At 24.7% G+C, this 25,515-nt stretch overlaps 7 protein-coding genes across 7 annotated transcripts; 4 read left to right on the top strand and 3 right to left on the bottom strand. All coding sequences in view use genetic code 6, as the record gives it.

The window, feature by feature from the left end:
* Positions 1-251: 251 nt before the first annotated feature.
* Positions 252-3,549, top strand: TTHERM_00316340 (hypothetical protein; the record flags this gene model as incomplete). Its single annotated transcript, XM_001021326.2, has 2 exons — positions 252-432; positions 494-3,549. The coding sequence occupies exons 1-2, from the start codon at positions 303-305 to the stop codon at positions 3,547-3,549; spliced, it is 3,186 nt and encodes a 1,061-aa protein (XP_001021326.1). The 5' UTR covers positions 252-302.
* Positions 3,550-5,981: 2,432 nt separating this feature from the next.
* Positions 5,982-8,851, top strand: TTHERM_00316330 (protein phosphatase 2C containing protein; the record flags this gene model as incomplete). Its single annotated transcript, XM_001021325.3, has 2 exons — positions 5,982-6,678; positions 6,846-8,851. The coding sequence occupies 2 exons, from the start codon at positions 5,982-5,984 to the stop codon at positions 8,849-8,851; spliced, it is 2,703 nt and encodes a 900-aa protein (XP_001021325.1).
* Positions 8,852-10,383: 1,532 nt separating this feature from the next.
* Positions 10,384-11,565, bottom strand: TTHERM_00316320 (histidine phosphatase family (branch protein 1); the record flags this gene model as incomplete). The annotated part of the gene is made up of 4 exons (XM_001021324.3): positions 10,384-10,791; positions 10,841-10,982; positions 11,097-11,232; positions 11,307-11,565. The coding sequence occupies 4 exons, from the start codon at positions 11,563-11,565 to the stop codon at positions 10,384-10,386; spliced, it is 945 nt and encodes a 314-aa protein (XP_001021324.2).
* Positions 11,566-12,263: 698 nt separating this feature from the next.
* On the top strand, positions 12,264-16,380 carry TTHERM_00316310 (sodium/hydrogen exchanger family protein; the record flags this gene model as incomplete). Its single annotated transcript, XM_001021323.3, has 10 exons — positions 12,264-12,935; positions 13,171-13,765; positions 13,816-13,938; positions 13,994-14,411; positions 14,474-14,777; positions 14,845-15,138; positions 15,190-15,362; positions 15,407-15,697; positions 15,760-15,910; positions 15,970-16,380. The coding sequence occupies 10 exons, from the start codon at positions 12,264-12,266 to the stop codon at positions 16,378-16,380; spliced, it is 3,432 nt and encodes a 1,143-aa protein (XP_001021323.3).
* Positions 16,381-17,127: 747 nt separating this feature from the next.
* On the top strand, positions 17,128-19,118 carry TTHERM_00316290 (hypothetical protein; the record flags this gene model as incomplete). Its single annotated transcript, XM_001021321.3, has 6 exons — positions 17,128-17,192; positions 17,678-17,793; positions 17,870-17,952; positions 18,370-18,476; positions 18,544-18,647; positions 18,928-19,118. 6 exons carry the CDS (start codon positions 17,128-17,130, stop codon positions 19,116-19,118), a joined length of 666 nt encoding a protein of 221 aa, XP_001021321.3.
* A 2,061-nt stretch (positions 19,119-21,179) lies between these two features.
* TTHERM_00316280 (small guanosine triphosphatase family (GTPase)-like Ras family protein) lies at positions 21,180-22,083 on the bottom strand (the record flags this gene model as incomplete). The annotated part of the gene is made up of 2 exons (XM_001021320.3): positions 21,180-21,653; positions 21,922-22,083. 2 exons carry the CDS (start codon positions 22,081-22,083, stop codon positions 21,180-21,182), a joined length of 636 nt encoding a protein of 211 aa, XP_001021320.2.
* Positions 22,084-23,673: 1,590 nt separating this feature from the next.
* Positions 23,674-25,480, bottom strand: TTHERM_00316270 (MFS transporter; the record flags this gene model as incomplete). The annotated part of the gene is made up of 7 exons (XM_001021319.3): positions 23,674-24,207; positions 24,258-24,423; positions 24,485-24,693; positions 24,779-24,943; positions 25,035-25,148; positions 25,241-25,331; positions 25,392-25,480. 7 exons carry the CDS (start codon positions 25,478-25,480, stop codon positions 23,674-23,676), a joined length of 1,368 nt encoding a protein of 455 aa, XP_001021319.2.
* Positions 25,481-25,515: the final 35 nt, after the last annotated feature.

The raw sequence follows: 25,515 nt of genomic DNA, 5'->3' as shown, positions 1-25,515 counted from the left end.
TTATCCACACACTCATTAATCGACAATTAATTTTTGGAAAAAATAGCATATTATCTCTAATTAAACTCTAAAAAACTCTAGAAAAATTATGCTTTGATGAAAATATAAATATTTATTCTAATTCTATTTTATATTTTGTAATTATTATTTTTTATTTTTTGAATATTAATAACAACTTTATTTTCAAATTTAAAGGTCATCAATAGATAATTTTTTTTTTCTTTATTTATTTGTATCTAAAATCATAAAAATTTAATTTCAAAAACTTTATATTTAAAATACACTACGACAAATAAAATCAAATGAAGAATAAAAGAAAAGCAAATCCATCTCTTAGTACTAATTATTAAGAAGAGCCTTCTTTGTAGGTATTTTAAAATGCTATTTTAAGTGAGTAATTAGGTACTTTGCAACCAAGCACCACCTGCTAAAGTAAATAAATACAGCACATTTATAAAAATTTTTCTAGTTTAAATCTCAACTTTAAAAAAAGGATGTTCTTCGCCATTTAATTTAAGTCACTTGAATCATTCTTATGAACAATAAAAGCAAAATTAATTTTTTTTAAATGCAAGCTATGAAAATTAGTAGAGTAACTAAAATGAATATCAAGATATTAACTAAAAAAGACATTTATTTGATAAAGAAACTGAAATTAATCATACAAAAAATAATTTAAAAAAATAAAGTAACGATGTGAGGAGATCATTGTAAGTTTAGTCAACAAAAAATAGGTCAAACACTTATAATAGGGATAATAATAAAAAATAAATAGCAACTAGCATCAATAATAATAGTTTTAATAATTCTAAAAAGATGAATTTTTCTTCAAACGAGCATGGAAGGCAAGATAAAAACAGGAAATCTTCTCCTCTAAAACTAGAAAAGGATAGTCAAATAACTATTCAACTTAAAACAATAGACAATATAGTTGAATAAAAAGTTAAAAAAAGGGAATAAAGGCTTATTGAGAAAGAAAACGCAATATTAGAGCTTCAAGAAAACTTTAAAAAAAAAATAGAAGAGTTAGACAATAAGCTAAATTTGTAATTAGTGAATCAACAGTAAGATAGAAGTGTAAACGACTTTGTTGGAGGCAGATTATAGTAAGGATAATCAATTCCTATAGCTAGTGCTTATATAGCTAACAATTTAAATGGCTAGAATGTTATAACATCATCTTCTTCGATTGATGGAAGAATCACATCATAAACAGGTTAAAATGAATCTATTTTTAATATAGCTAACAGAAACAATACATTTGCTAGGAATTCTAGTGATGCAACTACAAATTTTACAAATAACCAAAGCACTTCGCTATTTAGTTAGAATGGAATATCTTCTGATTAGTTGCTCATAAAATAATCCTAGTAAAACCAGTAGAGGTTAAATATTAAAAGTAGAGATTTATCTAGTGAGGAAAATCTTCATAGAAGAAATAGATCAAAAACATCAAACTAATTTACTGAAGATTTAAATCCCAAAAACATTTACTCAACTAACAACAATTCATATGCAAATTGTGATTTTTTGAATTATACTACAGTAAATGGTAATAATTTTACTTAAGAAAACACTTGCAATTATGAGAACGAGGACTTTAATAATTAATAAAACTCTGAAAATTCTGATTAATCTGATTAGCCATTAATAAACTAGGCAGTTAATTGCTAATGCAATATTACTTAAACAAACATTAATTAAAAAATTTAAAATCGTAATTTAGTATTAGAAAATTTAAGCTATTCTATTTCCAATAAAAATAGCAATAGTACTAAAACTAAAAGTATTTCTCCTTACGGACAAGTACAAACTCCTAATAATGCAGGTTAATTTAATTACAGGATAAATACATAGAATTCATATTAAAATAGTGGCAAAACAGCAAATGATATTTTAAATAATACACTTTCTTTAAATAATACAAATTGTATGTTGAATTAAACTCAATACAATAACCATAATATGTTAAATTAAACTCTAAATAACAACTAAAATATTTTGAATACAACACTAAGCAACAATCTTAATTTATTGAATACCACAAACTTGGCTATAAATGAATAGTTTTTAGATTAAAAAATAATGGAGAAGTAAAAGTAACTAGAATTTATTGAGCATGAAATGTTTTTAAAAGAGAAAGCAATTAAAGAAAAGAAGGAGTAAATTATTGACCTTGATAGAAATATATCAGAAAAAAAAGAATACATTCGTAAATATACTGACAATTTTGAAATACTCAGAGAGAATGCTCATTAAATAAAAATAGATTTAAATGAAGAGGAAAAAATACTTGAAAAAGTTAAGGAAGAAAAAAAAAAGGAGTTGGAGGAGACAAAAAACTTGAAAAAAGAATTGTCTAATTTGAATGAAAAAATAGCAGTATCAAAAGCAGAGCTTGAGCAAGTCGAGGCTCATATGAAAGAAAAAGAAGTACAGCTCAAAGAAAAAAGTGATAAATTGTAATTAGTTTAACTGCAACTCCAGTAAACAGAATCTTAAATTGAAACCTAAATGATTATGATTAGATAATAAACTGATTAAATAGAAATTAGATTTAAATAGCTAAATGATCTTTCTGTATTTGTTGATAAGGAGAGACGCAAACTTCAACAAAAAGAAGCAGATGTTGAAAATTTAAATTAAAATTGTATAGCAATTAGGGAATAAAATTCTAATAAAGAAAAATAGCTGAAGAAAAGAGAGGAAGATGTTTACAGGATGTAATTGCATTTAGATGTTGAAAGAACAGGAATTGAAGAGCTAAAGCAAAAGTTAAAAGAATAAGAAGCAGTTATTTCATCAGAAAAAAAGAAGTTAGATGAAGTAGCATCATAATTATCTTAAAAGCAGTAAAATTTACTTGAGTACAAAGAGGGTTGGGAAAAAAAATTAAAAGAAAAAGAAGAGAATCTCTTCCAAAGAGAAGGTTCAATTAAAATGAAAGAGGAGCTCCTGATTCAATAAAGTCAGTTATATCAAGACTTAGAGTTAAAAATGGAAGGACTAAATCTACAAGGATAATTATGGGAAAAGAAGTGCATGGTTGATTAATAAAATATTATTTAACTTTAAAAGAAGTACTCAGCTCAAGGTTTATTTAATTCTGCATCTGCATAAAGGAAAAAGAAAATTGTAAATTCTTAGAGCGGTGACTTTTCAAATAATAAAGAAAATGATTTGTTTATTAAAACAAACATAAAGTCAAATTTGTTTCCACCTTCATCCTTAAAACTAGTACCTTAATCAACTACTAACGAAACGACATAATCTTCATAAAAACCGCCATATTACTTCTCAAATGCAAAATCAGACTATATGAAATAAACAAATAGGAAATAAGATGATAATTAAATGTAAAACTATACTTAAGAAAATGAGTAATACTACCGAAATGAGCAAGAATTTAATGATACAGAAAATGATTAGAATTTAAATAATGCTAATATTATTAATTAAAGTGGAAACACAGGATTAATAAAGATCAACACCAATGAAAAAGGCTAAAATAAAAATAGTTAATTTTTCAAAAACTTTAACAAAAAATGAGAGTAATAAACAAATTCATAGAAATAGCTAGATTTAATAAATTTACATGTATTTTTTAAATTTATGCTTATCTGTCTATCAATCTAACTAACTAACTAACAATCTATCAAATTGTTTAATAGATAAATAGATAGATAGAAACAAACAGAGAAAATAATAAAAACCACAAAATATTTATATTATTAAATTAAAAAATTACTTCTTTTATTTCTAACAAATATTAATTTAAGAAATAGTACAAATAGTAAATAGTAAATATATGGATGGAGAGAGAGAGATAGGCGTAATTTATATTATAAAAATGCGTTCGATTAAAATACTTCAATATACACCATAATTCAACAAAATTTACATTAATCAAAGACTATCTTAATAATAAATTATTATTGGTTAAATATCTATCAGAAAGAATATAGTTACCATAACTTAAAGCATAATTAATTCATTTCAGACTATAGTTTCTGTAAATAATTTAATCAATCAAATTTTTTCCTCCTAACGCATGATGAGCTTACAGCTATCAAAAATATTTAATTTTTGTTCAAATTTATATTAAAAATGTATCTTACATATCAAAATTTATTTAGTTTTGTAGCATAATTTTTCTTTTCCTAATATTTTTGATCGATCAGAGAGTTTTCAGCAACATCTAAATTTAAATTTACATTTATAATTGCAAAGATATTTTTACTATTCATTACTCAATTCTTTGATAAATTCTTAAATTTATTAATGAAAAATATAATTAATTCTTAAAAATGAAATTTATAGTAAATATTTTGTGAATATGTAACTTTTTGAATTTATTTTTTATTTAAATGGTGCTTTTTTGAATCAAATTGATCAGTTTTATTTTAAGCAGGCTGCAAGAATGAGTGCGTTTAAAAAAGAACTCTTAAAAATATATCATTCATTTATATCAATAAAAAGAAGTATTACTTTTGTTAAATATCTTACTTTAATCAAAAAGAAATTAGGACTTATAATTTATAATGCACTACATTAAAAGACGAAATTCTTTGATAATAAATTAAATTATCAAAAATATCAACCATTAATTGTAATTATTATTAATTTAATTAATTTCATGGTAACAAGCTATTGTATTTTGAAAATTAATTGAGAAATTCTTTTGCTCCTTAATCTGATAATTCTCTTCAAATTTCTGGTATCTATGAACGTTAGGGTCATTTAATAAAATTTATTTTTACCATAGATATCAAGCAACTTAGCTCTCTTAATAAGTATATGAGTAAGTAATTGCATTACAAAAACATATTCAGAAGATACTTTATTTTATAATAAGCTATCAAAAATCTATATTTTCCTCTTCTTCTAGAAACTAAGATTGATAAATTCTTTGAAAAACTAATCATAAAAAGAAACCAAATATAAAATTGGCAGTAATATGTTTTTCTGATGATTTATAAATTTTCATTAGTAGAACCTGCATAAGGAGTTAATCAGATTTAACCCAAATTAAGCTCACCAACTTGTGGAATTGCATCAAATAAATATTATTCAGATTATGAAAAATAAACTTTTCTTCAAGATCAATCAATCAATCAAAATCTTTAGCAACTAATAAATTTATTAAATTTTTCCGATTGTCTTTTGAGAATATTTGATTTTTTTGAATTGAAATATAAGTTAAAGATATATGCAGAATTTATTTTGAGAGCAAATTAATTTTCATTGAAATAAAAATTTTACTAACAGATTGAGTAATTTGTGTTTGTATCTAACTATTTACTGAACAATATACTGTTTGAGATTAGGCAGACGCGAGATTTTAAATAAAAATAGCATTTTTGAAAAAAAAAAAAAAAAAACAAGAAAAATAATCTTCAAAGATTTTTAATTGTAGATACCGTAAAATAAGAAATACAATGATATTTTTTATTAATTAATAAATAAATAGAAGAGACAGATAGATAGAGAAAAATATAAATAGATAATCTGGGAGTGATAAACAAAAAAGTTAAGAAAATATTAATAATAAGTTTATCTAATTAATTAATATAAATTACTAATTCCAAAACAAAAAAAAAGAAAACACAAAAGTAGTAATTTACTCTATTTGACTGACTCCCTTTCTCCAATACAAATAAAAGAGTTTTTCATATAAAAAAACATTAAAGTTAATACTTTGTTTAGAATATTTCAGTATACTCACTCTAACAATAGCTTACAAATCACAGCAATCAATCAATATTTAATATTTCTAAAATTTCTTCCTATACGAAAATTAAATAAATTAAGCTCTATCTAACAACCACTAAACATTAGAATTAAATTAAAAAAAAAACTTAAATTAGCAGCAACTCCAACAAATTAAAGATTGATTGCATTAGTTTTCTGAGCTTTTAAATATTGAAAAATAGCAAAAAAATAAATATAAAGAAATAGCTTTCATTAATAGTTCTTAACAAATGAATAATCATCCAATTAAGGCGTTTCCGCTATAGTAGCATTTAGGAAATAATGGTAGTAAGCGTGTACCTTCTCCAGGAACGATTAATCAATACCAAAGCAATAGATAAGCTGACACAAATAAAAAAGCCATGAATCATTTATTTATTGACAACTTTGCTTTGAACGATGATAACTCTCAAATGAGGCGCTCAAAAAGTTCAGGTATTTTAAGAAAGCAGGAATAAAATGGTAATGGAATTGCATAAAATATATCCACAAAAAATAAAATCGGTGATAATAGAGGTACTTCATCATCTACTAAAAACCCTTAAGATTCCATTTTAAGTAGCTTATAAAATATACTCAATAATTAAACTCCTTTAACTAAAAATGCAAATACTCCAGGCAGTAGTCATAAGCGTACTCAAAGCACTAGTTTAGCTAATAGTCAATTAGTGGTTAAATCAACAAAAAATAACTAGCTAGGAAACTTTAACTAGTATGCTTCCGATTAAAACCTCACTAAGTCCTAGATTGTCCTTTCTTAAAATGGCTCTAACTCTGTTCTTAACAAATCTATCAATAAACAATAGCAGTAGCAACAAGATTATACTTAAGAATATAACAATTTAAAGTCCCTCTCTGCAAAAAATATTTACAAACCCTCTACCATTAATCAAAATCGCTACACCTCATTAAACAGTTAAAACAAAAGTAAATTTATAAAATTAATTTTTTTAGTTGAATTTGTTGAACCATTTTGCCTTTTTTATTTCTTTCCTATTTCTTTATATTTTATCTAACAAACACCTAAATTTATCAAAGGAGATTAGATTATGAATTTAAAAATATATTAAAATTATATTTTAATAAAATGATAGATGGAGTAAAAGGATATACAACTATTTAAAACAGAATGGAGTCTAATGAAAAACTTCCTAAATTAGAATCTCTAATCTAATAGCAATAGTAATAAATGCAGCCAATGCTTCAAATTCCTTTGGGATAATAGAACAATTTACATGTTAACAATTCAATTAACAAGGGATAATCAAAGGATCAACTAAAATCTAAACTCTAAAATGATCTATTTAAAGATAATGATTCCAGCAACTTACTCAATTCTCTTGTATCTAACAAAAATGTTAAATAATAAAATAATAACACTCTATAAAATAGCGGCTTATTCTCTTAAGGACCTAAAATCAACATAAACCTCTAAATTAAGAATTTGAACATAATTTCCCCTACTGGATTGCGTAATAATAACTAAGCTTCAACTAACGACAACACACCAAATAACTACTAACAAGATGACAGCAACTTATATGACGAAAACTTAGAGTCTTCAAAATAGACAGGAAATATTAATAGATTATAACATAGTCGCAATCCTACATAAGTAATTAATTTGTAATAAGGATAGAATAGACTAATTGCAGGAGGTATCAAGTAAAACTAGAGTACTCCCAATATATTTTTAAACAGTAATCAATCTCAGTCAAATTAAAATAAAGTTATTAGTGGAAATGGTAACAACGCCCTAGTTAATGGATACAGTGGATATCAACAAACTGTTTCTAAAAATTAACTTTAAAATCAATCAGAATCCCGCTAATCGTCTCGTCGTGCTAGATCTAGCTCTAAAGATAAAAATGACTCCTTTTAACAAATGCCTAAAAGTAGCAAATCCAACTAAAATCCAGTAGATTTTTTGGGAAAATATGCTAACCCATTCGGAAAAACAAATACAAACATGACTTAATAAGCAAAACCTTAATCATAATCTATTGATGCATAAAGAAGAAGCAGTAAGAAAGCTGCTAATAGTACTTTTAACGACTCAAAGTAATCTTCACAGCCTATTCGCAAAAATTCTTCTCATCTCCCTAATTAAAATTAATTAAATGGCAATCAGACTTTAGAAGTCAGCTAAATTAAATAAAATCCTCAAATTACCCCTAAAAATTTCATAAGCAGCTATGCTGTCCGCTCAAAGCCTGGTGCTCTTCCTGGTAAGCCTGTTAAAACTAATCAGGACAGCTATATTATTACTAACAATTTTTGCAAGTAAAAATCAAAATATTTCTTTAGTGTCTGCGATGGCCATGGTATAAACGGACACCATGCATCTCAATATGTTAAAAAAGTTCTTGGACCAAATATAGAATTCTTTATGAAATAATTCTGCAAGGAAGAATTTTACCAATTAGAATCTAACCAGAACCCTATTGAAAATGTTTCTGCTATTACCTAAGCATTGACTTCAGGGTATTTAAAAACAGCTGCAGGGTTACTGGATAGCGGAATAGATATAACATTCAGTGGATCAACATGTGTAGGAGTTTATGTTACTGCTGAAAGATATTGGTGTGCCAATATTGGAGACTCTAGAGCTGTTATAGCAAGATAAGATCCAATCACAAATTAATGGACTAATTAACCTCTTTCAATTGACCATAAACCTGACCTCCCTTCTGAATACAACAGAATTCTTTCTTCAGGAGGAAGAGTTGAACCATTTAAAGATATGGAAGGCAAACCAGTTGGACCCGCTCGTGTGTGGATGAGAACAGAAAATATTCCAGGTCTTGCTATGGCTCGTTCATTTGGTGATTATGTTGCAAGCCAAGTCGGAGTTATTCCTGAACCTGAAATTTTGCATTATGATATTTCTCCTAATGATAAATTCCTTGTAGTTGCAAGTGATGGTATTTGGGAGTTTTTAAGCAACGAAGAGGTTGTTAGTATGATAACTCCATTCTACTACAAAAATGATCCTGAAGGAGCATGTGAAAAATTGGTAAAAGAAGCCACATTAGCTTGGAAGAGAGAAGATGAAGTTATTGATGATATTACAATCATAGTAGTTTTTTTAAATAAATGAATAAACTGAAAGGAGTAAAAAAATCAAAATGAAAAAGAAATTTGATAATTACTTTAAAATATTTAAAAAATAAATAGATTTAACATTAATAAATCCAAACTATAAATAAAGAAAATCCAATTTCAAATTTACCACTAATTAATTTATTAATCCAGTAACTAAATAACTAATTTTTATAAATAAAAAAACCCAATATATCCATTATAAAAGAGTAAGATTATACTTTAAATCACTAAAAAGGTTTAATTAATAATGATATCTAACAAAACTTATAGTAAAATTAAATCAAAAGATTGAACTAAGCATAATTTTTATTGAGAACTTAAATAAATAAAAATGTGTAAAAAGTTTGATATTAAATAAATATGATATAATAATTATAGTTCTATTAATTTTAAGTTATTAAGCTTCGAATTTCAAAACTTTTAACTAACTTTAGATTACATAAAATTTATTAAAAAACTTTTGTATCATAAAAAAAATCTTTATCTTTTTTGTAAATAGTATTGCCTCATTTAAAATCTGTTTGCCATAAAACCTTTAAAATTTAGTAAACTAAAAAATATTCAAATGATAAAAATTAATAAATAAAATCATAACTTTGGTATTGACTAAAATTAATTGAAAAAATTGTAAACTAAATATTTGAAATTAAATATATTAATGAGCCATCAGCTTACATATAAAAAATAGAAATGAAGTTGAATTATAATTTTCTTATTTTATATTTCTAAAATAAATTAATTCCAATTATAATTTAGTTTGAATCTTAAAATTATCATTTTTATCATAATATACTATAAACTTAAGTAACTAATTTTAAATATTTATGATTAATTTATATAAAATATAAATATTTTTTAAATGTTAAATTCCTCTAATCAAATAAATTTTAATATATTTTATTATTTTAAAAATTAAATTCAAAAGTATTAACCAAAAATCAAAAAATTAATAATTTTTATATTTAATTGAAAAAATTGTAAACAAAACAGGTTTTAAAATTTAAATTTTATATAATAATGAGCCATTAGCTTACATCAAAAAAAATAGAAACAAAGTAGAATTATAATTTTCTTATTTAATATTTCTAAAATAAACTAATTCTAATTAAATTTAGTTTTTATCTTAAAATTATCTTTTCTATCTTAAAATACTATAAATTTAATTGACTAATTTTAAATATTTACGATTAATATATTTAAAATAAAAATATTTTTTTTAAATATTAAACTCCTCAAATCAAAACAAATTTTAATATAGTTTGTTGCTTTAAAAGTGAAATTCAAAAGTATTAACTTAAATCATTAATTGAATTATATTTTTTAAAATATTTAAAAGTAATAATAGATCAAAAATAATAAATGTATTTAATGCATGATAACCCTATATAAAATTTTTAATCAGCTAAAATGTAAAACTAATAGTGTAATTTTTTAACGTTTAGATTACAAATATAATAACTTGTTTTAATAGCAAAATATTATTTAGCAAAACGCATGATTATTTTTAAATTATTAAAAATAAAATTTTCATAAATTTACTTTATTTTTAATCTACTCTTTTTGCTACTCTTCAAAATTATATGGGAGTAGTTAACAATTGTTCATAATTATACCTTCTTCTATTCTTCCATTTTCTTCTATTTTACTAGCAGTGAGACATTTTATCAAGAAACCATGAGAAACTAATCCAATTTTCTTATTAGTGTCTTTGGAAGCAGTTTTTTCACATTCTTACAATTTTTAAATAACCTTTCTGCTTCTGTAAAATAACATTTTCCAAGTTTCTAAAAAAAATGATGAGGTTTTTTCCATCGCTTCATAAACTACTTTTTAATATGCTGATTCATCATTAGTACTATCTAAGTTAATCTATTCCAATAAATTTTTAGACAGATTTTCGTCTGCCAATACTTTTACTTGCCAGTATCTTCCTAACTTTAAAAACGAAAATTCAAAAATTATTCTTTTTTATAATAATGCTTACTTATTCTACTTAGCTGAAGTCTAATTTAATATTGTATTAATCTGCAAGTTTATTTATGCTCTCCCTTAAGCTTGTAAGCGTATTGGGACCAAAACATCCACTTGAGCAAAGACATTCATACAATTCAGGCATCAACACAAATCTTTATTTTAATAATTTGGTTATATATTTAGTGTAAGATTTAAGCTATAAGCTTAAAAATATATTTTATATCAAAATTTGAAATAGAAAGATCAAAAAAAAGATTGATTTTTACTTGATATTTTATCTATTTGGATGTGTTGCAAATAGATAAATGCAAGTCTAAAGAGCTCTTTATAGAGGAGATACAAATACTATTTCAAAATCTATTTCATTGATATACTTCTGGTGATTGAGGCATTATTATATTCCTTTTTAAAAATTTGAGTTTCATAAATTCCCAATAATTTTTAGTTAAATGTTTTTATGACTTAGAATTATTTACCTACAGGATGAAGTGGGTTATCAGTGTATATTGGATCCATATGCAATTGTTTGTAGCGAGGATCTGATTTTCCTTTCAAAGGTTTGTCATATAATGTTTCTTTTTCAGAAAGATTGTGTTAACTAAATCCATGTCTAATTATGATGAATTTATGGGAAGGTAAAATTTCTGAAGTTGGAGGTGCATCCATACAAATATCGTATTTTTCTATGATATCTTTATATTATTCTTAAATTGATTTTTGAGCTTCTTCGGCCATTATTAATTGATTTAAAAGTAATGAAAAAAAATGTATATTTGACTAAAAAAACACCAGCTATGCTCTCAGAATGATAATTTAGAAAGATTTATTTAATTATAAGATAATATTTATTATTTAAGAATAAAAAGGGATGGATAAAAATATGATTATAACAAAGTTGTAATAAAATAAATACTAATGAAACATCTATCTCATTTTATAAGTTTAAAGAAATGAAAAAGAACAAAAATAATTCATAATTTTTCTCAGTGATTCTAAGATGAGTGACAGATTAAAGAATATTAAGAAAGATAATGTAATTTTCTAAGAATAATCAATGATCAAAAATAATATCATATTTTTATCAAAGGAGGATTATTATTTTGAGTATTTATTTGTATGAATTCATCCAATTATTAAATAATGAGCTTAGAATAAATATCGAAATTTAAAAAATATTGATTCAATAAAGAGATTCATTAATAAAAATTTTGTGTTAATTTAACTAAATCGTAAAAACACTAGAAAAAAATTGAAAGGGTATTTTTTAATATGAATTTATTTATTAGAAAAATTGAATTCTATTCAATAAAAATAATTATTGATTAAATTGTATCAAAAAACTAAAGCAAAGATAAGCATAATAAAATTAGTTTGAATAAAAAATATCTGTTTATAATTTATCAATAAATATAAGTAAGTATTAAGTAGAAAGTATGAACAATAGCACTGACACTTCAGCTGCTACATATTAGCCTAATTATTTTAGTACAATGGCAGCATAAGCCATAGATGATTCAAAAATTAGTACAGAATCGCTTGTAGTGTTTTTCCTTTTTGGAGGACTTATGATTGCAGGTTTTGTTAGGGAAATTAATAAAAAAACTAGCATTCCTTACACTCCAATGCTTTTTGTTATTGGAATTTTTTTAGGAAAGTTTTCTGAAAGCATGGGAATACTAGGAATAACAATAAGCAAGATAAGTTTAATCAACCCTCATGGTATATTAATTATATTCCTCCCTGTGCTTATTTTCGAAAGTGGTTTTAATAGTGATTGGCATACTTTTAAAAAGTAATCTGGCCAGATATTTTTACTTGCCTTCCCATGTGTACTATTTTCAGCCATATTTTTACTCATAAGTATCAAAGTTATTTTGAGATATGATGACTCTTATTACACTTGGAGTGGTGCATTTATGTTCGGTTCTATTCTCTCATGTACAGATACAGTAGCCGTCCTAGCTCTTTTAAAAGAAGTAGGCGCTCCTAAAAAATTTAATTCGCTGATTGAAGGAGAATCATTACTTAACGATGGTACCTGTATGGTTCTTTTCCAAATATCAAGTGAATTCGCAAAAAAAGTTGATTAGAATACATAAAATCAGGTATTAAATTAAATCTTTTATATATAAACATTAGCTAAGATAGACAGATAATTATAGTTTATAGCTTAATTTTTATATTATTTTAAAATAAAACCTTAGCTTATATATTTTATTACTCAAAAAAAAAAGTAATTAGAGTACCCAAATAGTAATTTTAGTCTACATTTAAAAAGCTATTAATTTTAAATAAATAAAATATGATGAGAATATTTAATATTTATATGAATTAAATTAGTAATATTTTGATTTGTTTGAAGTGATCAAACTTTTGCTTTCTCTCACTGTTGGTGGTACACTTCTCGGTATTGTTTTTGGCATGATAGCCTAGTTTTGGATGCGTAGAATACATAATGATCCGATATTGACAGTCAATATAACCTTCATTGTTTGCTATCTAACTTACTATGTAGCAGAAAATGTAGATATTGGAATAAAAGTCTCAGGAATTATGGCTCTAGTTTCTCTTGGTATTTATCTCTCTATATTTGGTAAAACTAAAATTTCAAGTGAAGAAAAGAGAACTGTTTATATTTTCTGGAAGTACGTAACTTATGCTGGTGAATCAATTATTTTTATATTAGCTGGTGTATTAGTTGGTGTTAAAGTTTTAACATCTAATGGGGATTACGACACTATGTCAGGAAGCGATAATGTTTCTTCTTCAATTTAAACTAGTGATTATTTTAAACTTTTTGGTCTTTACGTTTGTATGATCTTGAGTCGCTTTGGTAGTATTGCTTGCTTTATGTCTTGGTTGAGAAAATGGGGTTATGGTCTTACTTGGAAGGAAGTTTATGTCCTTGCTTACGGTGGTCTTAGAGGAGCTATTGGTAATTTTATAAGTAAGTTAAATAAAAATAATATTTTAAATTTTATTTAGGTATTTCTTTTGCAATGATTGTTGCTAATGATGACTCTTACTCTCAAAAATTAAGAGATATTATTTTATTCGATATGGCTGGAAATGCAATTTTAACATTAATTATCAATGGAACAACTACTGGTAATTTGTTTAATTTTAAATAAAGTATTTATTACAAATTTTATGATATTTTTAGGTCCTTTGATTAAGAGTTTAGGATTATGCGTTACAAGCACAGTTAGAGAAAGAGTCTTTTTAAATATTTTACAAGATTTGAAGGAAGATACTGAAAAAAAGATTAATTATTTGAAATCTAATAACTATCTAAAGATGGTCAATTGGGATAGTGTTAAAGAATATGTAGGATTAGCAGATTTGGAGCAAAGAATTACAAGATTAGAGTCAGATCTAACTAAAAGAGAAGAAATTGAAGAGTATACAAGAAATATAAGAAATAAAAATGTAATTGATGCTAAGATAGATGAACTTAAAAACTCTAATGAATTTTAAGAGTAGTAATCATTTGACTCAGATTCAACAAATCACAATCTTGATGAAAATATGATAGTTGAATGTAGAAATAGATTTTTGATGGCTCTCAAAGGAAATTATTGGTACAAAAATTTCAAAAAAATTTATTTTTTTTATTTCTAACTTTAAATAATTTTGAATAAAGGGATATTTATGAAAGAAATCAGTGCAGCAGTAATGCTTTATTATTGTTGATTGATTCAGTAAATTGGGATCTGGATACTGAATAAGAAAGAATGAACTCATGGGAATTTCTTTCCAATTACTTTTACAATCCTATTTACATCAAAGTGCTCTTTTAATTAAAAGGATGGCCTATTGTTGGATCTTATGCTGGTAACCTCCTCTTTAACCATATCTCTAATATTTATGATGTCATTGCTGCTTATATTGAAGCTCATGAACAAGCTGAGCAACTTTGCATAGATCAATTCCCTTTCATTCCCTAAGTAAATAAATACATTTACAAGAGCATAAAAAAGAATTGTATTTTTTACAAATTAATATTAAAAATAGGTTTTAGAAATTATTATCAGAGAAAGCTAAGATAATAGAATGAGTGGCGAAGAGTATATCAAAAATGATTTAAATGTAAGTTTCCCAGAAATTACTAAACAAATCCAAACTAAGAAGGCAACCTACAGTTTATTAGAGTGCTAAAAGAAAATAATAAAGAAGGGTATTTTGTTAGGTAAGATAGATGAAAAAGAAAGAGATATATTAATGTAATAAATCGATGATAGAGTAGTTGCTTTAGACAACATCAAACCTTCTTGGAAAGCTCCTCCAATCAAAAATTTCTTAGAAAATGTAATATTTTTATTTATAGTAAAATTTTTTAAAACAAAATAAAAAATAAAGGTTCCATTCTTTAAACTCATCCACAAAGATTTACTTCCATACATCATCAAAGAATCTGTTGAGATGATTTTTGAAAAAGATATGTACATCATCAAAGAAGGTGAGAAAGCTAAATACTTTTTTGTTATCACTAGAGGTAGTGCTACAGAAACAACATCTTAGAGCTTTTGCACGTAAATTTATAATTATTTATTCAGTAAATGTTATGTCTTTTTAGATATCAAGAATAAAAGGAAGTTGGCAGTTTAATTTCTCCTCACCACTTGATTGTACCAAGTTTGAGATACTTGACTTCCTGCATGGCTAATGCAGTTGTATACGTTCTTGCTTTCCCTTTAAGCTCAATTTAGAAAGTTATCAAAGTTAATTTAGAAATAAAGGAATATGTTTGGATGTAGAGTCTGAGAGCATTGAGTTAGCTTTTCTATAATGAACTTAAACCTTTAGGAAGTTTAGATAGAAACAGTTTTATTAAACTTCAACCAAAGTTGAAATTTGCTAAATATAAGTAAACATTTTTAATAAATTAAATTTTTCTAGTTATGCTTAATTGATGGCTTAAAAAAATAGCAAAGGGAAGACTATCTAGTGTGAAAGTGGTGGTATTCTTTTGAAAGGACAAGTTTCGAGAAAGGATTTAACAGATGTGATGATGACATAATCTAAAGTAAATAATGACGAGGTAAAAAAATCAGATTTGATTGATGGTAGAATTTATAAGGTAAATAAAATATTTATTAGTTATGAAAATATCATTTATTTTTAATCTTAAAAAAATAGGCATTTTGTGTTTTAATGCCAGGATAAGCTTTTTCAGTTTTCACAGAAAAGAAGTGTACATTTTTGCACTTTGCTGAAGACTGTGAAGAAATTAGGTTTATGATTAGTCATATGGACTACAATGTTGGCATTAATTAGTAAACACCTCATACTCTTAACATATTTAGTCCTGTAGCTGTTTCTGGATCTCATAATAAGAGAAACAGTTTTTAAGCTCCCCACTTAAGTAGATTTGCAGGTAGACATACTTTTAATAATTTAGAAGTAGTTGTGCAAGGTAGTGAAAATAAAATAAATTCAGGATAATAAATAGAATTGCAAAAGATGAAATCTAAATCATACTTAAACGACTAACAAATAAAGAGTGTAAAGAGTGATGATGAAGAATCAGATGATAATAAAGAAAAGTGAAGAAAAAGACAACAACAAAAAAATTTAGTTTAAAAGATAATTTAAAGATTGATTTATTCAAATATTTTATTTAAATATATATATATTTTAAATAATATTATATTACATAAATAAATAAATATCGAAAAGGATTTGTATATATGTGAAGGTGACTAAAATATTAAAGTTTTTTAAATATTCACAAAACAATTACTTTGAAAAAACTTATTTATTTTTATCAAAAATCAAAATGAAATTTTTATTTCAAATATAAAAATTTAATTAATCAAAAACTATTTCAAAATAAATTAAAATTATTCCCATTAATTAAAATTAATGAAACCACATAACAAAAAAGATTTGCCAATTTTGGTTATTGTATGCATATTTAAAGTTAAAAAAGTTAATAAAGTATTTAAGGATTCTGAAATTTGTATTAGATTATAAAATTATTTGAAGATGGATATTAAATGTATTGATTTAAAATAAAAGAAATGGTGAGCGAGAATGGTGAATTAAGATTTGAAAACAATAAAAGTTAGAAATATTCAATAGATATGTCAAGTGTTTGTTTGTCTCTTTATATGTTGGATTTAATTTAAGGAATAAGACTTTAAATAAATAAATAAGAAAGAAAGAAAGATAAAAGGAAAAAAGGAAATTTATATCAAAATAAGAAAAAAAGGGAAAAAAATAAAATAAATAATAAAAAATCAAAAGAAAAATTAAGGGAAAAATAAAAAAAGCAAGCATATATAGATATATCGAATGGATAACTATTTCACAGCTATCACCCTTTTAGGTCTTAGAGATCAAAACTTGCCTCCTTTCAAGTACTTCAAAATTAAATTACAAGCAGCTGCATCCAACTTCAAAGCGACAACAATTTAACATTTTGTTGTTTACACAACTTACATTAGAGATTTCAAAAAAAAAGCTCGTTAGAGCTCTCATTTTTTTGTGGATGAAAGAATTTTAAAGCAAATCATACCTCCTTTATTCGCATTAATAAATCTATACCTTCTATGATTTAATGAGTTTATTAGGATATACGAGAACATTTGTAAGAATACAAATAAAATAGTTATAGAATAATCAATAAATAAATAGAATATATAATCAAAATACTTAGAAAGCCAAATATGATTAAAATAAGATTTTGTTTGCTTTGTTGGAAGTATTTAAGATAGTTTTGAATTACCAAACCAAATCATTATTGACATTCATCAAGTTTAATGATATCCAAAATTTTACTAAAGCAGCTTTGAATACCTAAATGCATAATTCTTATTAAGTAAATTAATTTTTTGATATATAGGGATGCTCGTTTATAGAGATATAAATCTATCAAAAAGATGATCGACCTTATTGAAACCACTACCAAGCTCGCTCCTCCCATGCCCGTTGAATTATTTATGCTCAACCCCACTGATCGTAAGATATTCTTTCAAAAATCCTCACAAATATAAAAAATGATTTATACTTAACTCAATTTTCTAAATCCAAACAGCTGAATGGGATGACGATATGACATATCCTACTATCACCCACGCTACTGCCCTCTATAAATCATCTGCTTTAGCTGGCAACTTAGTATAAAAACTTAATATTCGATGATTCATTTCTCAAATGCATTACATTTTTTCTAAGCTATCAGTTTACATAATAGGCTTTTAAACTTCTTATTAAAGTACAAAAAGATAAAGCGTTGACATAATTTCCTGAAGCATTTAGCATTTCAAAACAATAAACAGCTTTTACAATTTTAAGAATGTGAATCAAGTAAATAAATCGATTAGCAGAGCATATTAAATAAATAAAATATAATAAATTTGTATATCTCTCAATATCGCTTTTCGAGAAAGTTATTCAAAATATAAAGATATTCATTCAATTTAAATAGAATTTATCTTTCACAGAAACAAATAGCTTAGCAAGCAAAATAAATGCAATTGAGAATTTAGTATTTATAAAAATATAATTTATAATAAAAATAAATTTAAAAATTAGTTCTTATATGCTTACAACTACAACAACTTTACTGCCAATATTAGATTGAGAACCATGAGATATTTGTTCCCTGTTGTTTCTTTGGCTATTTTCGGAAATATCTACTGGTATGTAGCTTATTTGAAAAACAAATTCATTTTTATCTAATAAAATATTTAAAATAAAAATTATTAGGGACTACAGATCTCAACTCGTTAAGGTTAACCTTTTCGATGAATACATTCAAGCAAGAGCTCAAGAATTAGTTAAGCAAAACGAATATCTCTTAGAACACGAAGGTAATAAATAAGATAAACTAATAATTTTTACAAGCACAAAGATAAAAAATACAAATAAAACAAAGGAAAAGCAGCTATCGTTAAATTAGGATAATAAGAATTAGTTAGCCACATTTAGATTAAATATATTCAATTTGATAGTTATAATATTTGATTTTATGTCTAAATAATAAGCAAGTTGAACAAAAAGAGTTAAAATATTACAATTAAATTTGTGCTAAATAATAAAAACGATTCTAAATAAGAAAGTAAATAAAATAAATGTTTTTAAAATAATAAGATGTCAAGAGATACGTCTGGTGGTACGAAGACTTAAAGGAAACTTTGGCTAGAGTCCACAGATAAGCCAACAACCACAAGGCTTGTGACTTCAAGGATTCTGAAATTATTCTTTAAGATTTCATTAGAAGATACACCAATCCTAAGGACAACTTACCCATAAAGTTCCATCCTCAAGGTCAAACTTTCTGAGGTGTCTCAAATTTTAACCAAGACTACATAAAAAATCCAAGAGATGTTTACATCTTCTTCTATAAGATAACTAAAAGCGAAGATGTCTTCAAAATTTAAAGCATACATAAATAAATGGCAAGTATAGATAAGATAAGTAGAGTTTAATGTGTGAATGTTTTTTTACCATTAATCCTCTGCATGCACTATTATTAATTTAAATTAAAATGTATAACAGAGTATTTATTAATGTAACTAACTTATCTCTTGTAATCGTTGTAGTTTCTTTTAAAAGTATATCCAATAATTTATTGTTGCAAAAATCGAATAAATTACTATTACTTTAAATATACAAGTAAGAAAGTAAATTAATAAAAAAAAAATCAAGAAAGCAATCAGAACTCCAAAGTTCTTAAAATATGTAGAAATTTAAACTCAAAATATCTTTTTTTAAATTATAAAAAAATAATTTATTCAATTAATATTCTAGTTATAATTGTAATATTTATCATAAAATTTTAAAAACTGCTCTTCAATTTTTTTTATTTAAAAATTTTGCTTTTAATAACCATATTGCTTATTTTATGAAATCATATTATTTACTCTATTTATTCATTCAGTATGCCAAGGGTTAGTGAAATTTCAAATATTTAGAATCTTTTTTTTCAACAACTTTGAGGAGTAAATAATCTTACAATATTATAGTATATGTATTGGTAATTTATAGAATCAAATACTTGCTTATTTGTGATGTCTTGCATTTAAATAATCTTAAAAATATTTCAAGAAAAATTAAATGAATAAATTAACTGTAAATCATATTAAGTTTTAAATAATTTAAGTACAAACATAATTTTCATAAATTATGTAAAAATTTATAACCTTTTTTTGTTGAAATTTATTAGTCTTTATTAGAAACATTCAGTCTTCAATAATAAACAATTTCTTATTAATAGTAAAAAATTAAATCAATTAAATACATTTTAAATAGATTAAAAAAAATTCAGTTTGGATTTTTTCCTTACAGCATAAAAAGAAAAAATATCAATCTATTTATTTTTTTTTGTGTTGAAAATATTAAATTTTTTAAATAGTACTATTAGCAGATTATTTTGTTTTTATTAATACAGAATAAGTTTTTCAATTCACTATTTTAAGGTTTTTAAAATAGTACTTATGTTTATTAAGTTTTATTGATGATGTTCTTTGTGAAATATTAAAACATAGTAGACTAAGTATACTTATTTTGTTAAATGACTTAAAATAGTCTATCAATCTACAACATTCTTACTGTAGTCATTTAATGATTTATGGGCCTAAAATTTCAATATGAAATGAATCACAAATAATAACTTGCTATGTAATTTATCAATTATAAATAATGCTTTCATTATTAAAATAATTAGTGAAATATTTATTTAATATTTAATTTAAAATTAAATACATAATTCACTACATTTAATGCTGACTTATTGTCATTCCTTTAAGTAATCAAAGATATTATTTTTGGATAATAATAGAAAATAATTTTTGATGTAAAATATCAGTTAAAATATAATTTTATTACATTTAAATTGCTATTACATTTAAAAAATATTATTATTAAAGGTTAGGCTATTCAATGTTATTGAAGAAAAAGTAAGTAAATAAATAAAAATTTGACAGCAATTAATAAATGAAGGGATGAAGGAATAAATAAATAAATAAGCGAGCTGTATGAAAGATAAAATTGAGGAGCTGACTATATGGAAATAAGATGAAGAATACTATTACAATATATATTACATAAATGTGTTAACTGCAGAAAATATTTTGATTTGCAATATTTATTATGTTTTTTATTCTATATTATTTGTATAAAAGTATCAATTCTTTTCTATTCTTTACTACTTTTGCTCTTTCCTATATTGAAGAAATTTATATAAATCTGCAGAAAATTTCTGACGATATTCTTCTTGTTTTACAACATGCTAGCTTCATTAATGTTATTCAGATTTTTTTAGTTCAACCTTCAATCATTAAGAAACATGAATGAATATCCTCAGTTATAATTTCATTAATATTTTAAGGTTATAAATTTAATCAGCAGCAGCCGTCTTTCTTCTTCTTATTACTGAGATCGTCACCAGCTTTAATTTTGGTCTTGCCAGTTTGGGCATTTGCACCTCTGGGGGCAGTTTCAGTGTTCTTTTATACTCTGCTCTTGATTTCAGTAGCGAGGGTGATGAAAGCAGTTTCGACGTTGTTGGAGTTCAAAGCTGAAGTTTCAATAAATTTAATTCCTAATGAGTCAGCTAATTCCTTGCCTTCTTCGAAGGTAACTTGACGCTTGCTTTCTAAATCAGCCTTGTTACCAACCAAAAGCTTGATAACATTTTCATTTGCATTCTTGTCAGCTTCAGCTAACCAGTTATCAATATCCTTAAAGGTTTGCTTGTCGGTAATGTCATAAACTAAAATAATACCGTGGGCACCCTTGTAATATGATGATGTAATAGTTTTGAAACGTTCTTGACCAGCAGTATCCCAAATTTACAATTTAACAGCTTTTCCTTACTAATTAATTCAAATATAAAACTAATTAATTTTTTTTTTGCCAATTAAAAATTCCATTTTTGTAAATTAATTTCAGCGCATTTTTTGTACTTGTTTTCGCTTACTATGTTTTTTTTTTAACTTTAGAAAAATTTGTAAAAAAAAAAGTCCACGTGAGTTGGCGTAAAAAGTCTGATAAAAAATTATTTATGCAAACTTCTTTTGCTGGTTTTCACGCTTGAAGTATGTTAAATGGACGAGTTTAAAGAAAGGAAATAAATTAGCTTACAATATCAAAAGTTCTGATTTTGAAATCAACACCAATTGTTGGCAAGAAGCAATCATTAAAGATGTTATCAGAAAAACGCAATAACAAGGAGGATTTACCGACGGCAGAGTTACCAATCAACAATAACTTGAATAAGTAGTCGTAGTCTTATTGTAAGCTCATTTGTATAAGATTATCTGTTTTTATTTTGATAAATGTTGAAATTTTGTTATAGAGTTGAATCTTAAAGTTTAAAAAATATTAACCTTTTTTTGTTCTTTCTTTCTCCCTTTTTTAAAATAAATATTTTTTAATTATTTTTTATTTGATTCTTCTTTGTTTTCTGTCCCTCTTTATATGTTTTGATTTTTTCAAAATTCACTATCGCAAGAAATTAAAAGATTGCAGCTATTCATTCATTAGTCTAATAGTTAATTACTTGTCTCATCTTGCCATCCATGCATATATGTATGCTTATATGCTCTGTTTTTCATTCATTCATTCAATCATTAATTAATTAAATATATTAGATCTTTTCGCTTTTTGGCAGGTCTTTCATTTATTTTTCTATTGATATTAAACATATTTCTTTACTTAACTCAAAGCAATTAATTTATTTATTAATTGATTTTTTCTTAGGTAAAATTGATTCATCGCTTTCTCCTTCCTTTTTTCTTTTGCTATTTTAACTATTCCATTTATTTTCATTCTAATTGCTTTTTTAATGATTTCATCTTCGATTTCTCTATTTTTTTTCTATTTAAAATTCCTTTTCATCAAAATTAACAAAGTTTATCTTCACTGCATTTTTCTTTTCATTTTTCATTCAATATTTTATTCTTGAATAATAAACTTAGTATCTTAAAAAATGAATATATTTATGCAGATTTTGCTAATCGTTTATTAGGATGATTTATTTTTTTTACAAATTGATTTAATTATAGTATAATGAATAATGAATTCTTTTAGCCCTTCCTATACAAATAAATTGAAGTGAAGAGATATTCTATGTCAGTTTAAATTTAGCAAATAAATTACTTAGGAATCATACTGATTAAGAAATTGAATATTTTTCACCTTGAAATTTATTAATTAATTTGATGCATATGATTATAATATTTTTGATGCGTCAAATTGATGTTATCCAAAAATAAAGGACATGAAAGTATTTTTGATTAAATTTAATATAAAATTCTTAGTAATGAAAGGTACCCATAAATTCGATATTAAACAATTAACTATCACCAACAAAGTGAAAAAAAATTGTAATTAATTTTGATAATTTTAACTTTGTTATTAACATTTATTTACATACGCAAACAAATATTTATACCATATAAATTTAACATTTTACTTTTACATTTTATATTTAAATTTTGGTAAATTGAAATTCAAATAATCTCTTGTTTTCTCATCCTGTTAAATTATTATTTTCTTTGATTTGAAAACAAAACAAAAAAACTTTCTAATTATAAATTATTGCTGAGCTTTAAAACTTTAACATACCAAGATTTATCAGATTCAAGGTGAGAAAGAAGATAGCTGGATTTTAACAATTAATTTTTTATACGTTTAATTTTTGTAAATTATTAAATAGATAAAGATGAATTTATTTTCTTCAAATCTTTATTTCTTGTTTAGGATTTTTTCCGTTTCAATGCTTACTTGCTACTATTGAAGATGGCTAATTAGGAGTTAACGTGTCAACACCATTTATATAATCATCGTCTTTTTCTCTATGCAATAATCTTTCTCTTCTTTCATTTTCAAGTCTCAATTCCTCTTCTTTACGTTTTAAATCTTCGTTTAAAAACATATAAAAAATGAACCCAACAATAAGCAATCCTAAACCTACTCCATTAGAAATAAGCACTTCATCTTTTGTATTAAGTTAAATAGCCTGAGTACCTAAAATAATCTTTTAAAATAAATTATTTTATATAACATAAAAAATGTATTTTTTGCAATAAGTGTTACTAAAATTGATCCAAATAATTGACCAGAGGCTAATACCAAACCAGAGCTGAAAGGCTCAGATATAGGGAAAGTGATTTCGCATGCAAAATCCATGCTAATTGGAATCAAAGGAGTTGTAAAAAATCCCATCAAAAATATAGCTATCATTAATAACCAAAAATTTTCTAAAACTAGCATACCCATTTACAAACCATAAGTAAAAATCGAGATTAGACATGTTATTGTCATTACTTTTTTATATGCACTTGTCCTCTCCACAACAACACTAAGAATTCCAGATCCAATTAAACCAGACACAATAAACATAGCTCCAAAATAACTAGTTTAATCCTTTAAATAAAAAATTAGATTAACGAAAATACAGAATTTAAATTAGATACACTCGAGAAGCCAAATTATTCCAAATAGAAATTAATTAAAGTTGCAATTGAGTTAAAATTTCCAAGCACGCACCCAAAAGCAAAGAATAGTTTAATAAAATCTTTATTTTAAAATATGACAACAAAAGACTCTTTGAAACTCATTTTTTCTGCTTCTGCTGCATGACTATTTTAATAAATTTTCAATTAATTTTATAGATTAAAGTTTATAAAATAAAGCATAATACCTTGGAGGAGTAGGAGGCTTTTCTTTGAAAAAGATGATGCAAGGAACTATAGCAATAGTCATTGTAACAGCTTACCATAACATTAGTTAGTAAACTTGATCCCTAGTCTGATCAGAATATGAATCATCAACAAAAAAACTTGGAAATAAGAATCCAATACCAACACCGATTGTATTAATTAAAGCTAATATTGCAGTTGCGATTGGGCGCTTAATATTATTATTAAATTAAAATCGTCAATACAGTATTGTCTTTTTATCTACTAAATGCTAAAAATAATATAAAAAATTTTACTTCTTTAGGTTTGAACCAAACAGCAGCAATTTTAGATGGTGCATTCAGAATAAAAGGTTATCCAATAGCTCCCAAAATTTAACCAAATATAGCCCACCAGAAGCTATTATTAATGAATATTCTCACCCATCCTCCTAAAATTGTTAAAACAGATCCTAGCCAAATCTAAAAAAAATTAACAAATTAATTCAAAAATATCAAACGATTAACTAATAGAACACAAAGTTTAAAAAATATGTTAAGTTGAATAATTTACTCCATATTTTAAGCTCTTAGAAAGCAAGAAATTAGATGGAAAAGTTATGAGAACGTAGAAAAACATGTAGGACATAGAAGTCATGGTAATTACAAATTAAGATTGATCATAAGCCTAAATTATTAAAGGTGAAATAAATAAAACTCTTTTTAATAAGAAATTAAAATTTTTTCATTGAATATAATTAAATTTAAATGCATTTTTACCTACTCTACTTGAGTCGAAATAGGACTAAAAGTGATCCAACCTATTCCATTCATCATATTTGGCAAACAAAACAGAAATACTAGAAACCACCTAATTTTGTTTTATCATTAAAATGCTTGTTCATACCTTTTTTATTTAATGAATTCATACCTGTATGGGTAGTCTCTAAATTAATTCTAATCCTCCTCTTCAATATCAAGAAGGGATTTTTTTTGATGGGGACCAAAACTTGTTCTCATATTTCTACTATTTACCTTTGGTATACTTCTTAATA

The sequence above is a fragment of the Tetrahymena thermophila genome (assembly GCF_000189635.1).
Source record: "Tetrahymena thermophila SB210 genomic scaffold scf_8254548, whole genome shotgun sequence".
NCBI classification, from domain to species: domain Eukaryota; phylum Ciliophora; class Oligohymenophorea; order Hymenostomatida; family Tetrahymenidae; genus Tetrahymena; species Tetrahymena thermophila.
This window is presented reverse-complemented; position numbering and strand designations above follow the sequence as displayed.